We start from the raw sequence: 26,428 nt of genomic DNA on the forward strand, positions 1-26,428 counted from the left end.
TTCTTCTTCCAAGCTAAGGTACAAGAAGTCTCGGAGAGGTGGGAAGTCCACCTTTCAGACTCTGATGACTTTATACCTAAAGTGACAGCAACTCAAGAGACTCACCAGCCAGGCTGGAGAGATGAGATGGCTCAGCAGTTGAGAGCACTTGTTCTTGGAGAAGATCAGGGTTCAGTTCCCAGCACCCACATGTTTGTTCACAACCATCTGTTAACTCCAGTTCCAGGGGATCCAGGGGACTGATCTCCTGACCCCTCAGGCACCAGGCATGTACGTGGTACACATATGTAGTCAAACACTCCTATACACAAATGTAAAATTAAAACAGATTTGATGCTGGAGAAATGTCCCAGCAATTAAGAGCAGTGGCTGTTCTTCCTCAGGACCCGGGTTCAATTCCCATTACCCACCTGTCTATAACTCCAAGATGTGACACCCTCACAGAAACATACATGCATGCAAAATACTGTTGCAAATGAAGTAAAACTGAATTATTTAAAAAAACCCACAGATTTACCAGGAGCCTGCAAATCTATCCTGCAGGTAACGTGACACAAAAGGCCTCCCTGCCATCCTCTTACCCACACCAGTCCCCTGCCTAGAAAGCCCTCCTACTCATTCTACTGGCTTGCCAGGCTAACTCCAAAGCATCCCTGAGGACAGTATCCAGGGTTTCTTCCTCTAGTAGCTGTCATTGGCGCCCTTCCTCTGAGCCCTCCAGGACTCCCAACTTAGTGCTTACTTCTCAGAGTACTTGCTAAGTCTCTAGTTACCAAGTCTCTTCCCTGGTCAGTCGCTGTCTCCAGGTCTGAGCTGCGAAGACAGGACACATTTCTATCCCACCCCCCACGCTCGCTGGGCTAAGCAACCTCCACACGCTAACTGCTTGCTGAGCAAATAAGCACACGTTCCTGGACATGCACGCTGACATGCATGTACACACACAGGGACATCTCAGCATGGAAACCAAAAAAAGGGAAAAGGACACAGGGCGAGCCCTTTGCAACACTGCCTGCTTTGTTAGACCACGGGCAATGGAGACTCCTGGAAGATGTGCTGAGTGTTGGAGAGAGAAGGAAGGGACAGCAGAAGGGCCTTACAATAAGCTGGAGGACGCCCTGCAAGTGAGGAGTGCTCAGGCTACATTGCTGGTCTAGGATGGAGAGCAAGATTGGGGTGGGGGGGCTTTCTATTGCAGGACCCAGCTAATCGGTGGGATTTTATAGACGCCATGAGGACATTTGCATCCTAACTCTTCTAACTGTGGACCTTACATGGACCCATTCTGCTTTTCTCTTTCTAGCAACACCCCTCCCCCACCCTGAACACTGCCACGTAGTAGGTCAGAAGCAAGGGTCTCTATCCACTGTTCCCTCTAAGGTCATCGGGAGAGGCCTTCCCAGAAACACACTGTTCACCAGGTTCTGGAGTGACCTGCCGGCGAGACCTTGCCAACTGGAAGTGCTCAGGAAGTGCTCAGGCGGCAAGCCAAGGCCCTTCTAGAGCCCCCTGTCTTGCAATTTTTATTTTTATTGTACAGCATTATAGGTGTCTCCGTTAACTAAGTCAAGCTCCTCGAGGGAATAAAACAGATCAGAAATGACAGAGTGCTAACCTATTATGAGGCCTGGGTTCAAGCCCAGCAAGCAAAACCAACAAAGAAAGAAAACAAAAAATCCATAGGAGGCTCAGGGCCACTCCAAAGCTGAACAAACAGCTGTGACAATGCAGCAGTAGCCACTGCCAGAGGGGCCTCTGCACGTCTGACCCAGTGTGGAGACCGAAGCAAAGGAGGGTCCCTTAGGGGACACCTGTCTGCAGAGAGCTGGGCTCTGCATGCCAGGTGTGTGCACTGTGAGCAGACTGGACGCAGCTCAACTGTGCCTTCTGCTACCTCACGGCTCTGAGCTGCCTCCTCACAGAACAGACCATATCTGCCTCCCAGCTGTCAGGAAGCACTCGATTTTAGAGACTTAGACACATTTACCTCACTTTGACTGCCACCCGTCACATAAGTGCTCCGTAAGTCTTACTTGCTACATCTTACTTTGCTATAAATGTTACGCTATTATTATTAACTATCGTTACACAGCTTATAAATACTGCACCCTCTGAATGTCCCCAAGGCCTAGGCTGGTGCATAAGGACAGCTGTGAGCTCCCTTCAGAAAGAGAATGCCAACAGCCACGTGGGCAAAGCCCGGCTACTGCCAGATGGCACAGGGCACTGCTGAGCTCCTGGGTGTGGTGGCAGTGCCAGATGGTAGCGGTGGGAGCAAGGGTGGAGAAGGCTGACAGGAACTAAGTGCCCGCGTGGCTCCCTCTACCCCACTCGTGGTGCAGCCAGGTCCTGGATGCTGGCAAGTGCCCGCGTGGCTCCCTCTACTCCACTCGTGGTGCAGCCTGGTCCCGGATGCCGATGTCCCCAAAACATGTACACCTGAGCACGACATCCGAGTGTTGCCACTACCGACTTGGCAAATGTTACCCTGCCAATGAAATCCTATGGAGCCATCTCCTCCTTTTGTTCAGACTTGAAAGTAGTCTGCATGTGAATATAAAGATCCTGTCGTCTTCAGAACAGAGCTGTCGCTGCTACAGTTTATAAACTGCTCCAAGTTGTGTTAGGGCTAATATTTTCTATTTAAGAAATGCTTTTGGCACTATATCTATTTCAATTTCACACAATTCCCTGGATACTCTGTCTCGTTTGGGGTATTTCATATTTATCTTCTCTTTTCATGGCCAAAATTATGACACCAATGGCAGAGTTGAAAGGCAGGGGTTATTTTAGGATAAAAGGATGGACAAGCACAAAGATGGCCTGTGACCCCCTGACTTTGGTGTTCCTGTCCCTGTGTGGTCTCCTGCCCTCTGTGGACCTGTATTCAGTGTCCCACAAGTGATGGGATATAATTTCTGAAGCTAGGACATTAAAGAGACGTTGGCTGCCATTGCAGGCAGGAACTTTTCTCCTATTCTATCTGTGGTCTTGGTGGAAGTCTGCAGCCTGGAAGACACAGCTCCACAGGGAGACCATGTGATGTGACGTGGTCAAAGTCTGCCAGTGGTACCTGAGCAACCCGGTAGAGCCTCCACACGTGCCTGATTGACAGCAACTGCGGCCCCCCAGGAGCCTTCAGTACATGCACAACAATAAACATGAATACAGCTTTCACCTTCACTCTGGGGGTGGAGCTCGTTTTAGATAGCATTTCTTAAAAATCAAACAGAGAGGGCTAAAAAAACCAACGTGGAGCTGTCTTCTTTCCTGACACTGATAACTTCAGAAAAAAACAAAAAGTTTTAAGCCTGAAGCTTCCCCAAGGGCATTCTGCCTCTAGACTGCAACAGAAATGCCTTCTAGAGTCTCACCTTCACTGAGGCTTACCCGACAATGTACCTCACGGGTGTAGGTCCTCCACAGCATTGCCCATTTCTCTGTCAAGCACTTGGGAACATCGTCCCTCTGAACAGCTCTCTCCCTTCACCTATGGACCCAAACCAGCTTCAAGCCTCGTGCAACTCCTCTTCAGGCAGCTTTCCCAGACACCTTGCATCCATGGCAGGGCTCCACTTCTGGGGGCCTTAATGCTCGGAAGATCTCTCTTAAAGAGAGTCTGCACCACCAGAGAACAAAGGTCTGGACTTTACAATCCCAGGGCAGCATTGGTGTCTACACACACCAGGCCTTCACTGATGTGTAATTCTTAACTGGGTGGTCTCTCGTTCGGGGCAGCCGAAGTTCACTGTGTGAGGGTTCTGGGAACCTGGCTCAGGGCACATATCCGCAAGGGAAGCACTAGAACATTTTTGCCCAAGGCATGAAGGAGAGGTGGCATGAAGGAGAGGTGCCCTGAGCTAAAGATGAACTCAAGCATCAGGCTCTAGTACAGGAGGGACTGTCCTGAGCACTAAATCCTGAGCAATAAGCAAGCGCTTATACCTCTAACCAAGCAGTCCTATGAACAGGACCAGGAGCAGTGAAAGAGGGAACCATGTGCATGGGGGCTGATGTTTCAGAGGGGCACAAAGTGATGTGACAAACACCAGGAAGCCCAGAAGGGTCACAAAGTTGAGTAAAAAGCAAAATCGCCACCTCTCTGATCCTTGCCCCTCACAGTGAACCCTGAGCCCATGTAGTCAGGTCCATCCTGAGGCTCTCACCAGGGACCTCTGAGGCCCAGGCTCCCAGAATTCTAAGCACTCGCCAGCCATGCACTGCGCTTCCCGCTTCTCCTCCCGGGAGAATCTGTGCTTCAGGACCCTGTTCCCTAAATGGTGGGACCCAAGACGCCTTTCCATGTCACACGGCCACGAGAAGTTCCAGAGTCACCAGCTCACCACTCACCACCAGCCAGCCGGTCCTCAAGAAAAGGACAACCCCAAAAATGTTGATCATGCAGGATGTGAACACACCGTCCCAGGTCCCAAACAGCACTGGCTCCCACATGAACAACTGGATCTTCCACCAGGGCTGGGGCTGGGCTAGGACGCCCTGCAAAGAACACAGTGAAGTCAGGTAGGCAGAAGGACCTGGGGTGTGTGTGGGGGGGAACAGGGGGACGGGGAAGACTGAAGTGGACCAGGAAAAGGGAGGAAGCCGACCCTAATTAAAAAGGAAAACAAAAAACACACCCCGGGACTGGGAAGATGGGTCAGCAGGTAATAGTAGTTGCTGTGCAAGCATGAGGACCTGAGTTCAAATCCCCAGCATTCATATGAAAAGTTGTATGTGGCTGCACAGGTAGATGCAGAGACAGGTAGATGCCAGCAACTCATTGACTAGCCAGGCAAGCCAGAACAGACTTTTAGTTCAGTGGGAACCTCTGTCTCAGGCAGGTGGATGCGTGCGTGTGTGCGTGCACAGGTGCGTGCAGGTAGAATGACTCTCTAAGGGGTCCCTATTCTCAGTAGCAGGGTTGTTGCATCCACATGTAGTTAATTGTTCAAACACCCAGCCTCTTTGCAGGTGAGGTCATGTGACTGGGGGTAGGTATTTAGAAGCAATAGCAGGTTTTCAATTGCTGTGTCAGGACTCCATCAGATCAGGCAGGATCTCTGGCCCCCAGCAATTTGCATTCCCTTCCATCTTCCAGCCCCAGGGTGAAAACCACTTCTAAGCAAAGGCTCCTGCTGATCACTGGGCACTGTTTTCACTCCTTGGCCTTTCCCATACCCCTGTCACCAGGTTCTTCTGTTTAAAAGACCTGAGTAATTTGTTTCTCTGCCTGAACACTGATATGGTACCTCCTATACCTCTGTTCTTCCCAAGATCCTAGGGTCCCAAAGTATGCCTTGGCCGCTTAGCTTACAATCAGAGATAGACCATTCATTCAGTGGGTTCTCATTTTTTTCCAATTCAAAGATAACAAAAGCATTCATAAACTCCGTGCAAGCTGGTTTCTATGTCAATTTGACACAAGCCAGAGTCACTTTGGAAGAGGGGACCTCAACTGAGAAAAATCTCCCCACCAGATTAGCCTGTAGGAAAGGCTTTGGAGCATTTTCTTGAGTGATGATTGACACAGGAGGGTTCAGCCCCCTACAGGCAGATGGTGTGGGATGCTATAAGAAAGCTGAGGGAGCCACTGGAGCAAGTAAGCAAGCTGCGTTCCTCCGTGGCCTCTGCATCAGTTCCTGCCCTGCCCTCCCTGTGTGACGGACTGTAATGTGGAACTGTAAAATAAACCACTTCCTCCCCCAAATTCTTTGGTCATGGTATTTTATCACAGCAATAGAAACCCAATTAAGGCCGGGCGAGGGTGACACATGCCTTTAATCCCAACACTCGGGAGGCAGAGGCATGCAGATCTCTGTGAGTTCGAGGCCAGCTTAGTCTACAGAGCGAGTTCCAGGACAGCCTCCAAAGCTATTCAAAGAAACCCTGTCTCGAAAAACAAAAAGACAAAACAATACAAGAAATCCAACTAAGACAAACCCTCAAATGTAAGCCCTTTACTATAATGACGAAAAGCTATGGAATACTAAAACATACACACATCAAGCAGCCACTCATTCTGGGAACTTCTCTTGCACAGGCTGAGTAATTCACTAAATTTGGGTATCAGCAGAGTCCCTGGTACTCTAAAACCATGGACAATGATTAAGAATCCTCAGCAGGACAGGAGAGAGGAAGGTCTCAGCAGTGTCACATAAAGTGTTCAGCGGGTGAGCACAGGTGGCTGGAGCAGGCATTTAGAAGCTGCTTCTGACCAGCTGTGTTGACTCCTCGCTTGGCCCAGAAGGCAAGAGTGTCTGCTTTCCTCACTGTGCCTTACTGGCTCACCTCACAGGCATGTTAAGCACTTGAGGAGTCTGTCTAGCCTAACCCATGCTCCTTCAAGGCTGAAAGCACAGAAGTAACTTACTGTCCTAAATCTCCAGCCATCTTGAATTCCAGCAACAGCAGACCCTTGCAGGGCACCAGATGAAGGCAACTATGCATCGTGGTGAGGGTACACCCTGGAGCAGAGGTGGTCGTCTTCTAGAGCCAGACAGTTCCCCTCAACCAGTGACAGCAATAAGGACTTTTTAAGGCCACCCTGCAGAGGCAGGCCACACCCTGACCAGGACTGTTCATTTATACACACTCCTTACCCTCTCTGCCCCCAAATCTTTCTCTGCTTAAACCTAAGACTCATGTCAGTGTTCCCAAAGATGGACTTGGGGTCATTGGATCCCTTGTCTCAAATGTACCAACTGACTAAATCTCTGCTTTCTACCTTGCTACTTTAACTGTATCAGGGAAAACTCTAGTTACATTATCTATAAACCAAAGAAAAGGCAAAAAAAGAAAAAAAAGAAATAGACAATCTAAGATCCAGATGCAATAGGGTCTGGCTTCGTGATGGCCAAGAACAATGGACACAGTTGTGACCTCAGTCAACACTAGACAACTACACTGCTTAAAACAAAAGAGGCCAAATGTTCCTTCTCCCAACCCACACTAACAGACCAGGGGAGGGCCTCAAAGTGAGTCCTGCTTACTAGAGGCCCGGAAGGACAGGGGAGGGGTAGAAAGATGCCCTTCGTTGGGGGAGGGGGTTTCTATTTCTGTGAAGAAATACCATAACCAAAAAGCAAGTTGGGGAGAAAAGGGATTATTTGACTTACTTCCATATCACTGTTTGCTGAAGGAAGTCAGAACAGGAACTCAAACAGGGCAGGAACTGATGCAGAAGTCATGGAGGTGTGCTGCTCACTGCCTTGCTTCCCATGGCTTGCTCAGCCTGCTTCCTAATAGAACCCAGGACCACCAGCCCAGGGATGGCCCCACCCACAATGGACTGGGCCCTCCCCCACTGATCACTAAATGAGAAAATGCCTTACAGCTGGATCTCAAGGAGGCATTTCCTCAGCTGAGGCTCCTTCCTCTGATGATTCTATCTTGTGTCAATTTGACACACAAAACCACCCAGTACAAGGGAAGAAGGTCAGGGGAGGGGATGGAGGGAGTTTGGATAATAGGTGTTCAGGGAACATGGTCAGGGAGGAGGAACTAGCAGACTATAGTCTGCAAAGATTTGTTACAGAGGCCAAAGAGGGGAGCCTAAAGGTTCTCAGCACAAAGAATGGTGTTTGACAAGGACGTGCTAATCACCCCTACATGATCATTCGAGGTCTGTGCCTGATGCATATGTACATGTTATGTTAATTAAAACATTAATTTGAGCTAACAGTTAACAGTGCTTGCTGCACAAACCTGATGGCTTGAGTTCAATACCTGGATCCCACGAGAAAGGAGAGAAGTTGTTTCCTGGAAGTTGTCTTTTGACCTCTATGTATGTGCAATGGCACATGTACTCCCCTCCCCCCAATAATATAATAAAATTTAAATTTAAAGGTGTATCGTTACAGCGTCCGTAAAGCCAACAGTTTGGTGTCGGAGCGGGATTGGAATCGGGACCCAGGGCTTCTCTCGGCCCGACCAGGCACACGTGGACTCTCCTTTCGCTAAGTTCCTCACTACTTCGCTCGGCAAGGCACGATTCCTGCCGCCAGGAACCAGCACCTTCTACCTGCCGGTAAGGTTAGGTATTCCAAGGTTTCTCTCGCGGCCACGTGCTGTTTTACTGGCGGCCAGCTGACTCCGGCCACGTGCTCTTTCGCTGGCACCCTGTTGATTTCGGTCTGAATTACTCCATTGGTAACAAACGTAACTGCTTTATACAATGTCAACAGCTAACACTATGATGCAGGATGTTAAGAATTTTCTTGTTTTTTGTATGGATGGGATTTTAGAAAGGGTTGAGGACCTACCTGAAAGGTATTTCCTACCCACGATGGTGATTATTAGCTTCATAATCAATATAATTTTGTTAATGAAATGGCTCAAAAATAGGAATAAACTTATACAGGTCATGCAGTCATCGCAGGATAGTTTTGAAATCTTAATACAAAGGATTCAGGAAATGCAAAATTCATTGCAGGAGAGTAAGAAAGGGTTGGTAGAAAATATTCAGGATATTAAAAATGATAATGTAGGTCTGACGAACAGGTTTAAAGAGACGGAACACAAAATTGAATTATTTTCAGGAAAAATGTGTTCCATAGATAGAATTGAAAAATTGGAACATAATGTGGAAACATTTAACGACAAACACGGTTCCATGTTTGATGATTTCACTAGCAAATTACAAAGACTGGAACATAAAATTGAAATGCTAGCAGAAAAGAATTGTTCCATGTCTGAGAGCAATGGTAAACTAACTGATAGAATATCATTTGTTGAAGGCAGTTTACATGCTATTGAGGTACTTGCTAAGGATGAGAATATTAGAAATTTGGAATCACATGTAAATGATGAATGTAAAAAAATGAAAGATTCCATGACATCCTTAGAAAATCATTTGTCCCAAGAACTTCAAGAGCTCAGAGAAACAATGATGAATAGACTGCAGGATTTAGAAGACGCTCAATCTGATACTTCAGAATCAGAAATACAGGCAACAGGTCAGGACAGGAGTTTCCCAAAGCTTCTCAAATGCCGGAATGATTTCCCTAAGGTTGCTATGCGTTCCCCTATGGTTTTTCCAGTATCTGTATCAGAAAAACCAGCAACGAAAAAACAATCAAATGGTCCCATTGCTTATCACTGGGAGCCTATACAGATGAAGGATCTAAAAAATATTAAGGAGGCCATTGTCATGTATGGTCTTCATTCTCCCTTTGTCAGAGAGCTCCTAACCTCATGGGCTACTGTAAATAAAGTAACCCCAAAAGACTGGGCCCAATTAGCCTCTGCAGTACTCGAAAATTCTTGCCAAATTCAATGGAGAGCTTTATGGAGGCAAGAAGCAAAAGCAATAGAAATTCAGGAATTACAGAACGGTCAGGAAGTACCCCAAGACAAGATTCTTGGGGAGGGTCCTTACGCTGACACGCAGGTTCAATCTGCATATGACGAGCACATGTTGTCTTTGTGCCGTACAGCTGCTTTAAATGCCTTGGATAAGGTTTGTGAAACAGGAGAGATAATGCAACCCTACACCAAGGTATTACAGGGCCCAAGGGAAAGGTTCACTGAATTTTTAGAGAGATTATCCAGAGCAGTAGAGGTACAGGTAGCGAAACCAGAATCCAGGCGTCTTCTTATAGAATCTTTGGCGTATGAGAACGCGAATCCTCAATGCAGGCAAGTAATTTGGCCATTAAAAATAAGATCAGCGCCATTGGAGGAATGGGTTCTGCATACAGCGAACCTGGAATGTAAAAGTCAGGATACAGGAGCTTGGGTAGGTGAAGCTATTTCTACAGGTTTGAGGAGGCACCAGGATGCCAAATACCCTACCTGTGATGATATAGAGGCATGGGTAGGGAAGGCAATCTCAAAGAATTTAAATAGGCGTAAAGATGCAAAATGCTTTAACTGTGGTAGAATAGGACATCTTAGTAGGAACTGTAGACAATGAGAGAAGGGAAAAGGAAGATGCAGGGAGGGTACAAGGGAGGAAAGGAGTGAGAGAGGGAGGGAGGCTTCAAGAAATAGCTGGGGAGTCAATTAGGCTGGAGATGCAGAAAGTCCTGTGGGACTCTGGTCAGCCCTGCCTGCCGGCTCTCAGCTCTGCTGACATCTATGTTTATTCATTACTAATTCATCTGTCTTTCACAAACCACAAATTCGGAAGTTCAATCGATGTGGTTCAGAGCAAAGACTCTGCCACCTGAGACTGTCCTTGAACAACGGCACCAAGGGGCAGGGCTGATGAACACAGGATTGTTAACTAGGATCCCAGTCTCAAAACTCAGAGCACAGCCCAATTTCCTGTCTCTGCTTGTACCAGCTTCCTGTCAGAGCCTCTTATGTCTATTGTTATTAGAGTCAGTAATAATGGTAGCCATCAGCAATGGAAAGAGTTAACAGTTTACTTCCAAATCTGCTCTTCCCAGAGATTAAAGCCCTGGGAGACAGAGCCCTGGGAGACAGGTAGGATGGCCCTGCCTACAGCTAAGAAGATACCTGGTTATCCTATGCCTCCAGCTGGGACTCCAACCCTTGCCCAGACTGTGGGATGTGTATTCTACACTACAGTATACTCACTTAAGGCAACAAGTCCTTTTCTTCCCTGAAGTTGGGCCCTAACACTCTGGGCCTGACTGTGGCCATCTGGTCTACCCCGTGAATGCCCATGTGACTACTCTAAAGGCTGTGGAAAGCCTTGGCCTCACACTCTAGTACATCAACCTGAAGAGTGCTTTACATCTACTGCCAGGTTCAAACTTCAGGACACTTTTTACCTTGATAAAGGCAACAGAACTGCTGTGAAGTGTCTTGGTGACTGAGCCACAACTGTGTGCTTCAGGATATTGGGGGCAGGGAGGAGCGGCTTCCACCTTTTTTTTTTTTTTTTACAAAGTGTTACAATTCCAGTGTTCTTAGGGAGAAAGACCCCTTAAAACCCAGTGGAAGAAAAGATAAGGAAGGAAGGAAGGAAGGAAGGAAGGAAGGGAGGGAGGGAGGGAGGGAGGGAGGGAGGGAGGGAGGGAGGGAGGGAGGGAAGAAGGGAGGAAGGAAAGAAGGCAGGCAGGCAGGCAAAAGAGGAAAAGCGATATAGGAATTCAAGTGAAGATCACAAAGGAATGCTGCTTTCTGACTTGTTTTCTCTGGCTTGCTCAACTACCTTTCTTATACATCGCAGATCCAACTGAGAAGGGATGGCACCACGCATGGCAGGCTGTGTCCTCTGAAGCCAATTATGAATTCAGAAAACACCTTACAGACACAATCCCAGGCCTGTGTGATTTGGGTAATTCTTCAGTTGAAATTCCCTCTTCCCAGGTGACTCTGTTTGTGTCAAGAAAACAGTTGAAGCTAACTGTAAGGGGGTAGGTCCCTCACTCCTGAGGATCCTCAGCCCTCTGGGAAGCCAATGGGAGTCTGGTCTTTGGGCGAGTACACCTGGGACTGCTCCCTGATGGAGTCGCTCCCAAGCCCGCTAGTCAAGAAGCCACATTCTGGGTGTCTGCATTTGAGTTCTACACCCAAGACTGAGATAACCATGGCTTTCAGTTCTGAGAAAGAGGCATGGCTCTGTGAAAGAGATTCTCCCAATAGGAGCAGAAAAATACTCTCCTTCCTGTATCAGCAAGCTGAGCTAAGTAAGGCACAACACTCCTGCCAAAGGCAGCCACATGAACACAGGCCCCTGACCCTTTTGTCCCTACAGTCACCTGCCAGGCTTTAATGAACACACCTGAACTGTGAGGTAATAAATACATTGCTGCTCTTCTGGCAACTGGAGGGAAAAAATACAGTCAGGGGTTGGCTGAAGCAGGACACAACCTTTGCCATCTTCCCAGTGTCCTCCTGCAGAGATGGAGTGGGTCTCCCTGGATTACATCTCATTTGCAGGAACCTATAACTTGTTTTCTGGGAGCTGACAATTTAATTGGCCATCAGAGAATAGGCCCAAGCTGCTGCTGACTCATGATGTAATGGACTGGTAGGAATACTTAATTCCTTTACCCCAGAGATGAACAGGCATAATGGGCTAGATCACAGTGTCAGAGAGCTGGACACCAGGGTCATACGACCAAGGATTTAGGAGTTGGAGTCCACCTAGGGTACCTATGTCAAGTACAGATAGCAATACAGTTGCATCATGGGGACTGTGAAAAGTTTAATTCTCTGAGATGACCGTTGTGAAAACTTTGTAGAGGGGACATACAACATAGGTGGTCTAAACATACGTAAGGATTTCTTCAACCTCACCAAGAACGGATGTACAATGTACTTGCAGGAGAGAACCAAGAATCCAATGAAGCAGTCAGATCTGTCTGGTTCAGGACAAAAATGCCTGACCAAGACAACCTAAGCAGGGAGGGATTTATGCCAGCTCATGGTTTCAGAGGATTCAGTCCTCGAGGGTGGTGGTGGCACATACCTTTAATCCCAGCACTCAGGAGACAGAGATGGGCAGAGGGTCCAGCCCATGTTTGCTGGGCCCATGTGTCTGAACAAATTCTCACAGGAGCTGATGAGTAGTGGAAGGACACTGCTCACATCTGCATCCAGTGAAAACAGAAATACAGAGCGGGAGATCTAGTCCAAGGACACACACCCGCTGAACCACTTCCTCACAGGCCCTAGCCCTACCTTTCACAACCTCTCAATATTGCCATATTATGGCTCTATCAGAGGATTAGCCAATTGATTAGTTGGGAATACTCATGATCTGGTTCGGGAAATGCCCTCACAGATGTACCCAGAGAAGGCCTTACCAATCAAAACATTTCTTGATGCAATCTAATTGATTGTCAAAATTAAGCATCTTGGGGCTCCACCAGATAAGGACACGTGACCTGAATTGGAACCCTGTAACCCACAAGGTAGAAAGAGAAACCCAATTTCCATGGGTTGTCCCCTGACCTCCACATTCACACTGTGCACACCCACATACTCTTACACACTATAATAAGTAAATAGCCATCTCAAGTTCCAACTAAGGTAAAGAAGAGAAAAATGAATTGTGTGAGAAAATGGAACTAGAGCTAACAGTTTGAATTTGTGGCTTTTAAGTGTGTGTGTGTGTGTGTGTGTGTGTGTGTGTGTGTGTGTGTGTGTGTAGAAAGTGAGGACACGTGTATGTTTATAAAATCATCTTCCTTCGCTCTTTCCAAAGGACCTACTAGCAAAGACATTCCACAGCAAAGGGCATGCCCTGAACTCAGGTCTTCATTTCTAGATACCATTCTTAAGGAACCAGGGATCTTTGAAGAAGTTGCTGATGCAAGATGAGGGAAAACAATTACAGGATGAATGTGCAATGGCTTCTACCAGAAAGTAAGGAGGTGTTTTTTAAAAAAGGAGGAAGGCGCCCGGCCGTGGTGACACACACCTTTAATCCCAGTGCTCGGGAGGCAGAGGCAGGTGGATCTCTGTGAATTTGAGGCCAGCCTGATCTGCATAGTGAGTTCCAGCACAGCCAGAGCTGCACAGAGAAACCCTGTCTCAAAAAAAACTAAAAAAAAAGGGGGGGGGATAGAAAAAGGAAGGAAGGGAGGGAGGGAGCAAGAGAGAGAGAGTGAGACAAGGAGAGACATATTAATGGGACACAGGAGCCAGATTGGAGGGACTCCCACTAGCCATATGTGGCACAGTGACAACCAAAATAAACAAAAAATAATAGTAACTCAAATAGAATAATATCAATAGAATAAAAATTTGGATCCCAGACTATGGAGATGGCTCAGCAGCTAAAATACTTGTGCAAGTATGAGGATCTGAGTTCAAATCCCACAGAACTGATACAAAGCTGGCTGGTGGCAGTCAATTCTGTAATCTTAGTGCTGCCACGGTGAGTGCCCCGTGGGAGGGAGAGACACACAAAGTGAATTATAACATGTACCTAGCCACATTCATACACATAAACATGAACACACATGAAAAGATAAAAGAAATCTGAAGGCTGGGAAGATGCACAACAGTTAAGAGCCTTGTTGTGTCTGTAGAGGACCAGTACTCAGTTCTCAGCATCCATGAGAGGCACATCGTCAGTGCTTGTGACTTCGATTCCAGGGGACTCAAAACCCTCTTCTGGTCTCTGCAAGCACTATACACACTTGGTACATACTCCAGACATGCACATGTCTACACACACACACACACACACACACACACACACACACACACACACACACACACGAATATAAAAAATTAAAATTTGCAAATAAAAAATGAAAGAAGCTTGTATCCATGCAGATATAAACAAATAAATAAATTGAAATAAACAAGAAAAAGCCTCCCACCCCTTTTTGTCAGAGTCTTATGTAACTGAGGCTGGCCTTGAACATGTGATCCTCCAGTCAGCCTCCAGAGAGCTATGCTGGATTTAGACAGCGCTTTTTTGCATCCAAAAACAAACTAAGGTATGGGGAAGGAATTATGGAATCAGATAACTACCATCTGCAATCAAGAAGCAGGGACAGCCAATCACAGGCTCCGCAGACTGCCAGCTATCAACAGGGCTAAGCTGTGTGTCTCTGAGCAGCCCTAACAACTGGTTTATTCATTATTAGACTTCACCTGATGTAACAGGTGACATCACCACGTGGGACCAGGGGGAACAGAGTGTCTCCTGATATGGTACCTGGAGAACACACACACACACACACACACACACACACACACACACACCATCATCCTGTCAGCATGTATGACTCACAAACCTAAGCATGAGGGACCAGGTCACAAACTTTGGAACACTGGACAAAACAACTAGGCACATATTTAAAAATTGTCATTTGGGCATGGTGACTCGTTCCTGTAACCCTGGCACTTGGGAAGTCAAAGCAAGAAGATTGACTTAGTTTGGGCTTCACAGTGAGTTCCAGGCCAGTGGGGACTACAGAGTGAACACTTATCTCAAAAAACAAACAAATAAAAAACCAAAAAAAAAAAAAATCAGCCAGGCATGGTTAAGCACACCTCTGATCCCAGCACTCAGGAGGCAAAGTCAGGTTGATCTCTGAGTTAGAGGCCAGCCTGGTCTACAGAGCAAGCAAGTTCCAGGACAGTCAGGGCTACACAGAGAAACCTTGTCTTTTTTATTTTTATTTATTTTATCTTATGTGCATTGTTGGTTTTGCAGGCATGTATGTCTGTGTGAGAGTGTCAGATCTTGGAGTTAGACAGTTGTGAGCTGCCATGTGGGTGCTGGGAATTGAACCCGGGTCCTCTGAAAGAGTGGTCAATGTTCTTAACCACTGAGCCGTCTTTCCAGCCCCAAGAAACCCTGTCTTGAGGAAAGTAAAACTAAAAATCAAGGTCGGAAAGGACAGAAAAATTGTATTGAATCTTGGACCAGGAGGTGTGGGGATAACATTGCTTATGAACTATGGATTAGAAAATAGAATATATCACTGTTAAAATTTCTGTCTCAGTAAACTTAGTATTTACTGAGAAAATTCAGGAAAAATTACTTTTGAAGGTTTATTTTTATTTTTTTGTGTTTGTGTGAATGCCTGCCTGCATGCATGCATGCATGTGTGTGTACCACGTTGTGTGCAGGTACTCAAGGAGACAGGAAGAGGGCGCTGAATCCCATGGAACTGGAATTACAATGTGAGCTTCTTGATGTGGGTGCTGAGAATCAAACATAGGTCCTTCACAACAGCAGCAAGTGTGCTTGGCTGTTGAGATGCTTCTCCAACTCCAAGATAAAGGAAGTTCTTATTCTCGATGAGTACACACAAGCGCGCGCGGGCACACACACACACACACACACACACACACACACACACACATTCATACATGGAGGAGAGAGGGGGAAATCATCAGCATAAGACAAACCTGGTAAGAAAGCCAAACATCAGCCATTGGTGAGCGGAGAGTAGAAGGGGAGTGTTGTATGTCTGAGTGTACTATTGCAAACTGTTCTATAAATGTGAAACTCTAAATTTTATCAAAATACAGCTTAACAATAAGGTTTCACAGTATTACAGTCATACATAATACTACTAAACTAGCCAGCACCCACATCAGGTGGCTCACAACCTCCTGTAACTCCGCCTCTGGCCTCCACAGGCATCTCCACACACATGTGCACACAATCCCTGCATATACATGTATACTGTCACTAAAATTTGTAAATAAAATATTCAATAATGGTTGCCATGGTGAGTTTTATGTTAATATTACTTGCCACAGTGAAATGTTGGACAACAAATAATAAGCTCAAGAAATAAAAAGTGCCTTCCTCAGCCTTGTGTCCTGGCCTGCCACCACGCCTGCCACCACGCCTGCTGGCCTGAGTGTGATTGATAGGAGAGAACTGATTCCTGATCGTTGTCCTCTGACCTCCATATGCATATCATGACTCTGTGTGCCCCCAATAAATAAGTATAAAAAGCAATTACTGAAGACTACAAGGGCTGGGGAGACAGATGCCTCAGGCCATAAAGCACTTATTGTTTGTGACGGTTATCAGCCATCAACTTTGACATTTATTGTTTGTGACGGTTATCAGCCATCAACTTTGACACAGATCATCTGATGGCATTTCAGTTGCAGGGTTGCCTAAGTCAGACTAGCCTGTGAATGTCTACGAGGCATTTTAAAAAATTGCTAATTGCCGGGTGGTGGTGGCACACGCCTTTAATCCCAGCACTCGGGAGGCAGAGGCAGGAGGATCTCTGTGAGTTCGAGGCCAGGCTGGACCCACAGCCTCCAAAACAATACAGAGAAACCCTGTCTCGTAAAACCAAAATAAAAATAAAAAATAAAAAAAATTGCTAATTGATGCAAAAGGACTCAGCCCACTATGGAGTGGGTACCTCCTCTAGGCAGGTGAGGCTGAATAGGAAGGGTAGCAGAGCAAGCCAGTATGCGTATTCCTCGACTGGCTTCAAGCTTCCTGCCTTGAACTCCTGCCCTGCTTCCCTTGATGATGAACTGTAACCTGTAAGCTAAAATAAACCCTTTCCTCCCCCAAGTTGTTTTTGGTCATGGTGCTTTTCGAAGCAATGGAAAACCAAACTAGGTCATTGTGCAAGCATGAGGACCTGAGTTCAGATCCCAGGCAACCACCTAAAAGCCAGGCATGGTGGTGAGCATCTGACAGGTAGATCCCAAGCTTGCTACCCATCCAGTCTGGCTGAATTGATGTGCGCCAGGTTCAGTGAAAGACTGCTTCAAAAAATAAGATGGGAAGCAAAAATTAAAGAGACCAGACACTGACCTCTGGCCTCTGTGCACACACACAAACACAGACACACTTACTGAAGACCACAAAGAGTGCAGAAGATTTGCTTACGTGGGCTAGTATCTACCAAAGTTCACCATATTAAGAACTTGAGATGATTAAGAATTTGTTTAATGTAACGATAGACTTGTTTCCTATTAGTGAAAGAACTATTTTGCACAAAATGGGGGTATGCTCAGTTAAGTAAATTAATAACCCAGAAACTGAGGTCTCAGTATTTCATCTAAAGTGATGGTGGCCGCAGAGGAAATAGAGACCACAAGGCGTTTTCCATGGTGGCTCTGGGGAACTGTGGGGAAGAAGGGGTTTTTGACTGCATGCCCCTGTATATACTTAAGGGCTTACTCCTGCACACACGAAGTACATCAATGACAAAAACACTCGGCTTTTATTTCAAGAAAAAACAACTACTACATATTAGAAATATGTTAGACACATCAGGGTTTTCAGTTTGATTTTGCTGAGCTGATGTCAGTAATTTGTTTATGTATTCAGTGGCTGGGTCACAAGAACAAACCCTTCCTTCCGGGTCACATTTTAAATTTGTTGCATGAAGTCCTTTGTAAAATGAATGCCTGCTCCCACGGCTTCTGTGCCTTTAAAATGGATTGTAATTTGCTATTGTTTTCCATTATTCATTAACCAATAGCCACATAAAATTAAAATGTCTCAAACGAGCCATGGCATTGTTTTCTTTTAGTTAAAATCTGTAAATACGGGAATTCCTGTTACAGAAAGGACACAATTACTTCCGGCTTATAGAAGGGGGCTAGGTCTCTACGGGCCCTGAAGGCTCTGTAAGTTCCTGCATCCGTTCAACCAGTGACCATGGAGACCCCAGGTGTAGGTGTAGTTCCAAATTTTCATATAAATGAGAGGTTTCTAATCACTTGCCCCCATTCTTTTTTGTTTGCTTGGTTTGGGCTTTGCATGTGGGGAAGAAAAGCACTCGCCAAGTAAACCGATTACACAAGAGCTGCTGTGGCTGGGATGCCCCACACCACCAAGTTCCACTTGCAAAAGTTGGTTTCCAAGTAGCGAAATGACATGGACCCTTCGGAAAGAAGTAAGTCTTGCTGAGAGGTCTTGGGCTCATTAGGGAGGGGCACACCCTCTGTGGTGGTTAATCTTGACTGCTGACTTGATGGGATCTAGGACCAGTCCTATGGGAGAGTATTTCCAGGACCGGTTAACTGAGGGAGGAAGTCCTCCCCCAGGGGAAGCAGCACCTTCCAATGGCAGCCTGAATGAGGAGGTCTGAGGAAGACTCAGGGCTGTTTGCTTTCTAGCCTTTGTTTCTGGCTGGCAAGGGCATCTCTCCTGTTGCTGCTGCCAGCATGCTTAGCTGCTATCAGAACAACACTGACTGAAGATCAATGGCTCTCCAGGAAGCCTGGGCCTTCGACACCAGATTGGAACTGTTGAGATGTATAGCAGCTACCAGGTCCTCAAGCTCGCTAAGGTTGGACTGCTTGGTCTGCACTCTGCCCCAGTTCTGTAAGTCCTCTCCTGCAATGGATCCAGTCCATCAAGGCATCACTCTAGAGAAGCCTGCCCCCCCACACACATCTGTTTTGTTGTACACACCCATGTTCTTTGCCCCTCCGTCCCCCACCCTTCTTGCTCAAGATGAACCACTCTGTCACATGCTCTCTCCATTACCATCCACACCCTTGGCAGTGCTAAATTGATGCAAGCTTTGAACCTCCCAAATATGAGCTAAATAAACCTCTTTCCTCTGTAAGTTACTCAGCTCACAGTTCCTTGTAGAGACATGCCGCTGACTAATGGGATCTTTCTCCTGGAAAATGGTAACATGAAGTCACTGTCCCCTCAGAAGTGCATTGCAGGCTGCCTGGGTGCTGCCCCTGAAGGCTATTCCTGTAAAACTACCCTGTACATCACCACCACACCGCACCTTCTGAATAGGACATGAAAACTCCAGAAGAAAAAAAATTAACTGATTTGTAATAGATTTAATTATACTTGACAATTATTGATGGGCAAAAGGAGACATTTAGTTGAATTATACTGAGATAGGTGAGTTTGTTAAGCATGATTCACACTGCTCTATGAATATAGATCTATAGTGTTTAAACTATTATCCTAAAGTGTTAGGTCTCAGAAACAAGTGGCTAATGTAGGTGCCTATTAACATATCAGAATGGAAGGTAGTCAGCTCTCCCAGCATCCCTCAGTGCCTGTGGCTCCTCCCAGCTCTCCCAGCATCCCTCAGCTCCTGTGGCTCCTCCCAGCTCTCCCAGCATCCCTCAGCACCTGTGGCTCCTCCCAGCTCTCCCAGCATCCCTCAGCGCCTGTGGCTCCTCCCAGCTCTCCCAGCATCCCTCAGCTCCTGTGGCTCCTCCCAGCACTCCCAGCATCCCTCAGCGCCTGTGGCTCCTCCCAGCACTTCTTATCCTAAACCCCTCCCAGGAGCTGGGTTTCGCTTCCCTTCCTCCAGCCTGATCCCTCCAGCCATTTTGGTCTCTTGATCTCTTGGCTTGGACTGCCTCTCTAGATTGCTGCTCCTCTCTTAACTCTCCCTCCCCTTTTCTCCTCTCATGTTTTTTGGGGGGCACAGGTCTAGCCATGTTCAGCTTGGACTTCTCTCTGCCTGCTTTCCCCTTATATCTACAATAAAAGTCTTCTCCATACTTCCAAGAGCATTTTTTTCATTCATGAAGAGATTTATTTTGGTCAGAAAAGTACAAAATGGAGACTGGAGAAATGGAGCACTGGCTCCAGAGGTCCTGAGTTCAATTCCCAGCAATCACATGTGGCTCACAACCATCTCTAGTGGGATCTGATGCCCCCTTCTGACATAAAGGTGTACCTAGAACACTCATAAGCATAAATAAATAATTTTCCTAAAAGAGAAAGTAAAACCAAGCTAAAACTCAGATAGCCGCCTCCATAGGAAGTCAGACCGGAGCCTAAGACCACCCAGTGGCACCTCACTTAAATTACAAGAATAGTGCTTCAGTGGCGCTAACATCTAGACTTCCCCTTGCAGACCCCAATCTATCACACAGTGACAAAACACTTTTCTCCTCTGCTTCTGGCCATGGGTGAAATGTACCAAAAGGCAAGACAAGCAGGTAAAATCACACCCTGCTGGCTGTCACCGAGCAAGGGCTGAGCCTGGACATGCTTTTCATATGCACGCTGACCAGAGTCTATAGCTGCAGTCACTAACTATGGAACACCAAACCAATACTTCTTTGGACCCAAATCACCCCAGGGCTAATTACAAGGGAACTAAATGTCGGCTGCCCCAAGGACTAAATGTCGCCTCCCTACCTTAGCTTTATTACCAGACAGCGCTACTGAATGCTCACTATGAGCCACATCCCGTATGATAATTTACATGAATTTTCTCCTTACTTTTCTTCATCCTCTAGAGGAGACTCAGTGTTTATAGTGATTTCATAGGTGAGGAAACAGGGGCTCAGTAAAGTAAGAAACGTGCCCAAACTCACAGAGTGTGGAATCAGCACTTGGGTCCAGGTTGCATGTGCCACCTTGACTTCCAGACTGCTAACCCTTAGATCTACAACCCCTTCTCAGTGAGTTCATCACACACACACACACACACACACACACACACTCACCCCTCCTACACCCGTCTGGCCCTAAAATGCTTAAAATCAAACCAAGAATCCAGTCCTCTACTTGTCTACATAACTCCCAGCCATGGTCTGGCTCCGACTCCTGGTGATCAAGAAAAGGGTGGTCAAGACTGAAGGGTTTTGCACAACACCCACTCGCCTCTCCTTTTGCTGGGCTCTGCCTACCTAACCCCATAAAGACTCCAAAGCTCTTCCCAGGATTCCCAACCACCATGGCTGTTGTAAAGGCTACAAAAAGGTTCACAGGACATTTACTGAGGGCCAGACACCACCAGAGTTCAGATTCAAAGACATTAGTTATCTTGCTACTGTCTTCCACAGAGGCCCTTGATTTATTGTCTGGGTGGATTTATTCATAGCTTTGGAGCAGAAGGCATACACCAGAAAAGGTGATGTGCCTGCACTTGTAGTGCTCCAGTCCTTGTCAATCAAAGCAAAGTAACTGGACCCATCCCAAAATGTAACGATAAAGCATATTAACGGCTTAGAAGAAGAAAGTGCTCCCTAGCTGGTGACTATCATAATTTTCTTCCTTTCTCATCTAGGATGTGCTTCCCAAATTTAACACGTGCTCTATTTCTACCCAAGGCAAATGGCAACGTGTTCAATCCCAGACACACAACCAGCCTGGCTGAGCATCATCTACACTCCAAGCCTAATGGTGAGTACTGAGAATGCTCCCAAAGGAAACAGCATAGAAATGGCTCATTGCCATGCTACACTGCAAATCCAATGGGAAGGGCCAGCTGGGCAGGTCTCAGTGGGTCCGAGGGCCATGACAAAAAGTTTGAACTGGAAACTGAGGTAGGAGAGGCTACTTAGAGGCTCTCAGCAGAGGACTCAAGTGCAACGGTCAACATTTTAGACAGAGACAACTCATAAGAAAGGAGAAAGGTGTTAGGGAGGGTATGAATAGCCCAGTCAAGAAAGGTACCCTAGACAACACAGTGTAAGAGAGAGGGAGAAGGGGGGATGGAGGGCTGTTGAGATGAAGGGTAAGAGTTTGCATTGCTCTTGCTGAAGACTTTGGTTCCCTGTACCCACTGGCAACTCATAGGATCTGTAACTCCAGCTCCTGGGGATCCAACGCCCTCTACTGGACTCTGCCGGCACAGCACTCATGTGCATAGATGCCTGCACACAGACACAGGCATATACACATACTTTAAAAAGGAAAATAAGCCAGGCGGTGGTGGCCGCACGCCTTTAATCCCAGCACTTGGGAGGCAGAGGCAGGTGGATCTCTGTGAGTTCGAGGCCAGGCTGCACCGACAGCCTCCAAAACAATACAGAGAAACCCTGTCTCATAAAACCATAAAAAAAGTAAAATAAATGTTTTAAAAATTGATGGATTTTGGTGTCCCTATAAAACAAATACCAAATGCATTGATGCTGGACACTGTATAGTCCCTCGATGTTTAGGGAGAGGACGTGACTCAAGCCTTTGCACGCCCTTTTAAAAGTGGACCTTCTCTTAGGAAACTTAAAACAACTGCTGTTCATCTGGCACTTACTGAACATTTACTGTCCACTTAAATGCCTGGCACTGCCTGGGCACTGGGCAGGTTCCAAAGAGAACCAGTCTAGTGAGACATAATCAGCTAAGACCAGAGGAAGACACACACACTGGAGAGTGTTCTGCCTGACAAGTAGAGTAGAGGAAGATGCTAGAGACTCAGGCCACGTCAGGCTGTGCAGCCCAGAGTAAAGGACTCCCAATTTCATGGTGGGTCTCGGACCAGAGCTCAGCCTCACCGTATCCCCTTATACGGAAGAACCAGGTTGCCTTCTTTGTTCTCCTTTTAGACTCTCTTGAGGCCTCCTGTTTTCCTCCTGGGGTTCTTTTTCATGATCAACACAGGGGCTGGAGAGATGGCTCAGATGTTAAGAGAACTGGACAAATGAAGCCCTCTGTGGGCCAGTAACACGGCTCAGTGGTAAAAGGGCAGCTGCCGACCCTGGCCCACAGAGTAGAAGAGCCCAGACTTCTGCCAGCTGTCCCTCTATGCTCATGCAGCGGCATGTGCACACATAGATAAATAAATACATTGTCATCTAAAAATAAAAAGAAGCTCTTTTAGGGTCCCCCAACCACACCAAGAACATGACCCCAAGCCCTTTAGCCCAGGAATGGATAGCTCTAGCCAAGAGTAATTATCTTTTTGTATTTCCTTTGGTTTTTTGGCAGCATGATACATGGAACCCAGGGCATTACACTGAGCAAGTGCTGTACCCAAGCTACACCCCAGCCTGTGATAAAGTCCCTTCGAGGAGCAATTGTAAGCCCCTAGTCATTCATTTCTAAGCAGCTTGGCCACTCCCAGGGCAGTGCGAGGATTTATAGCAAGTGCCAAGGCCAGAGGAGTAAGTCCTGAACCTGATGAGGGCGAGGGAACAGCGTGTTTTACTGAGCATTGACTGCCTGCCAGGCGGCACAAGGCTTAACAATTTGGACTCTTCCTACCACCTCCTGACTTTTGGCTCTAGACCCTGCTCTTGCTATATGACGCTGCTCTGAGTTGATTCTCTCCTTCTGAAGGGCTTATCCCCTCTGTAATAACGCAAGGGAACCTCCCTGCCTCTCTCTACAAAGCATTAATGAAATCCAAGGAGCGATGAACCGCCAGGATGAGTGAACACGGCTGGCAGAGATCCTACCAGCACCTAGGAATGGGCTTTCCTTTCTTAAGGGATTAATCCTGCAATCCCACATCGACTACACACTCAATGCTTGCTATAACTAACAGCCGCCTTGAAGGGCTTAAGAAAAAACGAACAAAACACCAGCAGACATCGGGGAGTCCAGAACCCTCCCTAGCTTCAGTAGATGAGCTTTTTCAGAAATAAACTTACCTCCTCACATTGGTCTGATTCGATATTAAAAGGAGTTCACATCGTCCGAGTCTGCTCCAGTTGTGAACAACTTCCCATGGCAGGGTGGAGGACCAGGAGCATTACAAATAATGCCAAGGGAGACCTGCACACGGTTAAAGGTTGTCCGCAGCATTTTCTCAACGCCTAAGTAAACTTCTGAAATAACTGCATTGAAAACATTGCACTGCCAGGGTCCCCTCTGCTCCTCGTTGATGTCGCCTGCCTCACATGCCTCTGGCAGCTCCATCGCCACCCCTGTACCAGGCTTACCTGCTGGGCTGCCTCGTGGAAGAGTTCCTGTGGAGACCTCTGGGCCATTCTCCAGGAAGTGAGGTCCTGATTCTCTAGGTGGGGATCACTCTGTAAAGCAAATATCACTCTTGGTCAGGCTAGCTCCTCCCTCCCTTGCTGCTTCTCATCCGACCAGTGTTCCTCTGCACTAAGTAAGGCCCTGGGTGAGGTAGAAACCTTGTCCCGACTCCTCCCCAGTGGCCCCTTTGCTACCCCATGCATGGTCCAGAGTCTACTTGCTCATTGCCTGCTGTCCTGAAGCCACAGGAACCACTGCAATTCTCTGCTCCCCGAACTCCTGAAATGTGGGGGAACTGACTGTTCAGCTACCCTGCCCTTAAAGACACAGCCACACACTCCTTTCCCAGGGCCTTGGGAACGCTTGGTCCAGAGCAAAGGGCTTTGCGGTCTCGCCTGAGGGTGAGCGCAGGTGAAATGTACGCTACGCTAGGCAGAGCAGGCGGAAAGATGAGGGGAGAGTCCCCAGGAGCCTGGCCAGAACGGGGAGGGTGAGAAAGACAGGACAGCACAGCTCAGGTCCACCAGAGGAGTCGACCCTGGCCTTTCTCGGGGACCTTGTCCCATGACATTTGAAAGAAGAAAAGGGGGGAGGGAGAAGGGCTGAGGTGACCCTGCTCCCCATCCCACGGGAAGAAGATTCCAGAGACTCCAGCGAACGAGGGGAGAGAAAGTGGAGAAGATTCCTGTCAAGGGCTTGGTGTGGGACGCGTCACCCCAAGAAGAGCTGGGGGCTGCGGGGTGAGGCTCTGGGTCCCAGGGTCAGGTCCTCGCGACCCGGCCGCACTTGCCCTCCGCAGAGCGGCTCCCGAGTTCTCACCTGTTCCTGTCCGGGCTCCGGCGGCCACGCCAGCCCCACCCCGCCCCGCCACGTGGCCTCGCTGCGGGCCACCTGCCCTGCGCGCGCGTCCCCGCCCCAGCGCCCCCGCAGAGCTCCTGGACCTGAGACCCAGGCCCGAGCACCACCTGTCCTGAAGGGCAGCGGCTCAGCCAGGTGACAGCGAACTTACAGGGAATGGAGCCTCTACAGGCAAGAAAGCGCCGCAGAGAGGCAGGGGGATGACCCTCATCACCTTTGAACCGCCTTCCCTAGGGGTAAAATAAGGTTTCCAGGGCCTGGGGTTGTAGAGGGAGAGGGGAATTAACACACAGAGAGATTAAATTATCTCCATTTTCAATCTGGCATAGTTCCTGAACCTTAAATAACTTTCTAGGCTTCCATGTGGGCTTCTGAGAAACAGGAGGGCAGCTGGGAGTACTTCCCACGCCCACAAGCCTTTGTGTGAAACACCTAAAAATAGAGGCTGTTCTTTTAAAACAAAGGGGAAGGCAAAGCCCCGGGAACGCTGGCAGGGCCCTATCCTCCCTACTGCTCCAGCGAAGTTGTTCCTGCGAAAGTGTCTTACGTAAAGTTTGCCGTCTGATCCATTTTAACTGTACAGTTCAGGGTGGTTAATCTCGCTCACGGTGTTGCGCAACGACCCATCATCACTATCTCTAAAACTTTTTTAAGCATCCCATACAGAAAACGTACACTCCGCCGCCCCCATCCACTTAATATCTTTTTGTCTACTCTGGACACAGCTAGTCTGTAAATAGGATAGTACAATATTTCTCATTTTGCTCCTGGCTCATCACACTTGAGCACCAAGTCCCCAACGTCCGTTCGATGCTGTGTGCATCGGCACTTCACTGCAAAAAAAAAAAACAGGTTTTCATTTGTTTATGCAGCTTTGTTTTCATTCTCAGCTTCCCTAAGCTGGGAGTGGAATCCAGAGTTTTGTCCGGGCTAGGTTCTCTTTCACCCCTGAGCTTGCAGGGGAGTCTTAATAACAAGTCTCTGCAAGAAGCAAGCTCCCCCCCTCCCCTTCCCCCAGAATGAAGCGCAGATTGGCAGTCTGGGAGAGGAGGATGGCCAGCCGGCCAGGACGGCACATTGCAAGGCCAGCAAAGCCTTCTTCCTCGCTTGTTGGGTGGGCATGACACTTTTTTATTTTGACTAGGTTCCTGTTTGCTGCCAACTTTGGGGGAGCCTCCTTCTGAGAATCAGCCTGAACTATGGTGGGGGGATCCACATCCAAGTTCACATCAGCTTGAGTTAACCACAGGAGAAAGGGAAATGCAGCCCCTTCCTAACCACTACTTCCTGCGGTTAACCCTTTCTAATTAAATGAGCTTGCCAAGTGTCTTCTAAACCTTTGAACACATGTGTCTCTTTTTCATTTAAGGCTAAACAGAGAAACTCAGTTGTTCAAAAAGAGAAAGTAGGCTTGATGTCAACTTAATTTACAACCTAAAAAACAAAAAAACTTCCTGTGCCATGAAAATAGTATCTTACATACTCTTAGACTAAAACGTCTCCATTTCTAAGTTATCCCCCTGTGTGACCTCTAGAAGGGTGTCCATTGCATCG

General features: G+C 47.4%; 1 protein-coding gene across 3 annotated transcripts in view; it reads right to left on the reverse strand.

Moving 5' to 3' along the window:
- Slc12a8 (solute carrier family 12 member 8) overlaps positions 1–24,870 on the reverse strand; it is a 153,524-nt gene extending 128,654 nt beyond the window's left edge. Inside the window, exons 1-3 of one of the 3 annotated variants that reach the window (XM_040750885.1) lie at positions 24,836–24,870; positions 23,977–24,066; positions 4,351–4,497 (exon numbers count right to left, since the gene is read on the reverse strand). In XM_040750885.1, coding sequence (XP_040606819.1) covers positions 4,351–4,497; positions 23,977–24,024 — 195 coding nt within the window. In that variant the 5' untranslated portion in view covers positions 24,025–24,066; positions 24,836–24,870. Of the gene's footprint in view, positions 1–4,350; positions 4,498–23,976; positions 24,804–24,835 lie in introns of those variants that run through there. The other 2 variants (XM_040750887.1, XM_040750886.1) reach the window with 2 other exon arrangements.
- Positions 24,871–26,428: the final 1,558 nt, after the last annotated feature.

The sequence above is a fragment of the Mesocricetus auratus genome, unplaced genomic scaffold, assembly GCF_017639785.1.
Source record: "Mesocricetus auratus isolate SY011 unplaced genomic scaffold, BCM_Maur_2.0 Super-Scaffold_100008, whole genome shotgun sequence".
NCBI lineage: Eukaryota > Metazoa > Chordata > Mammalia > Rodentia > Cricetidae > Mesocricetus > Mesocricetus auratus.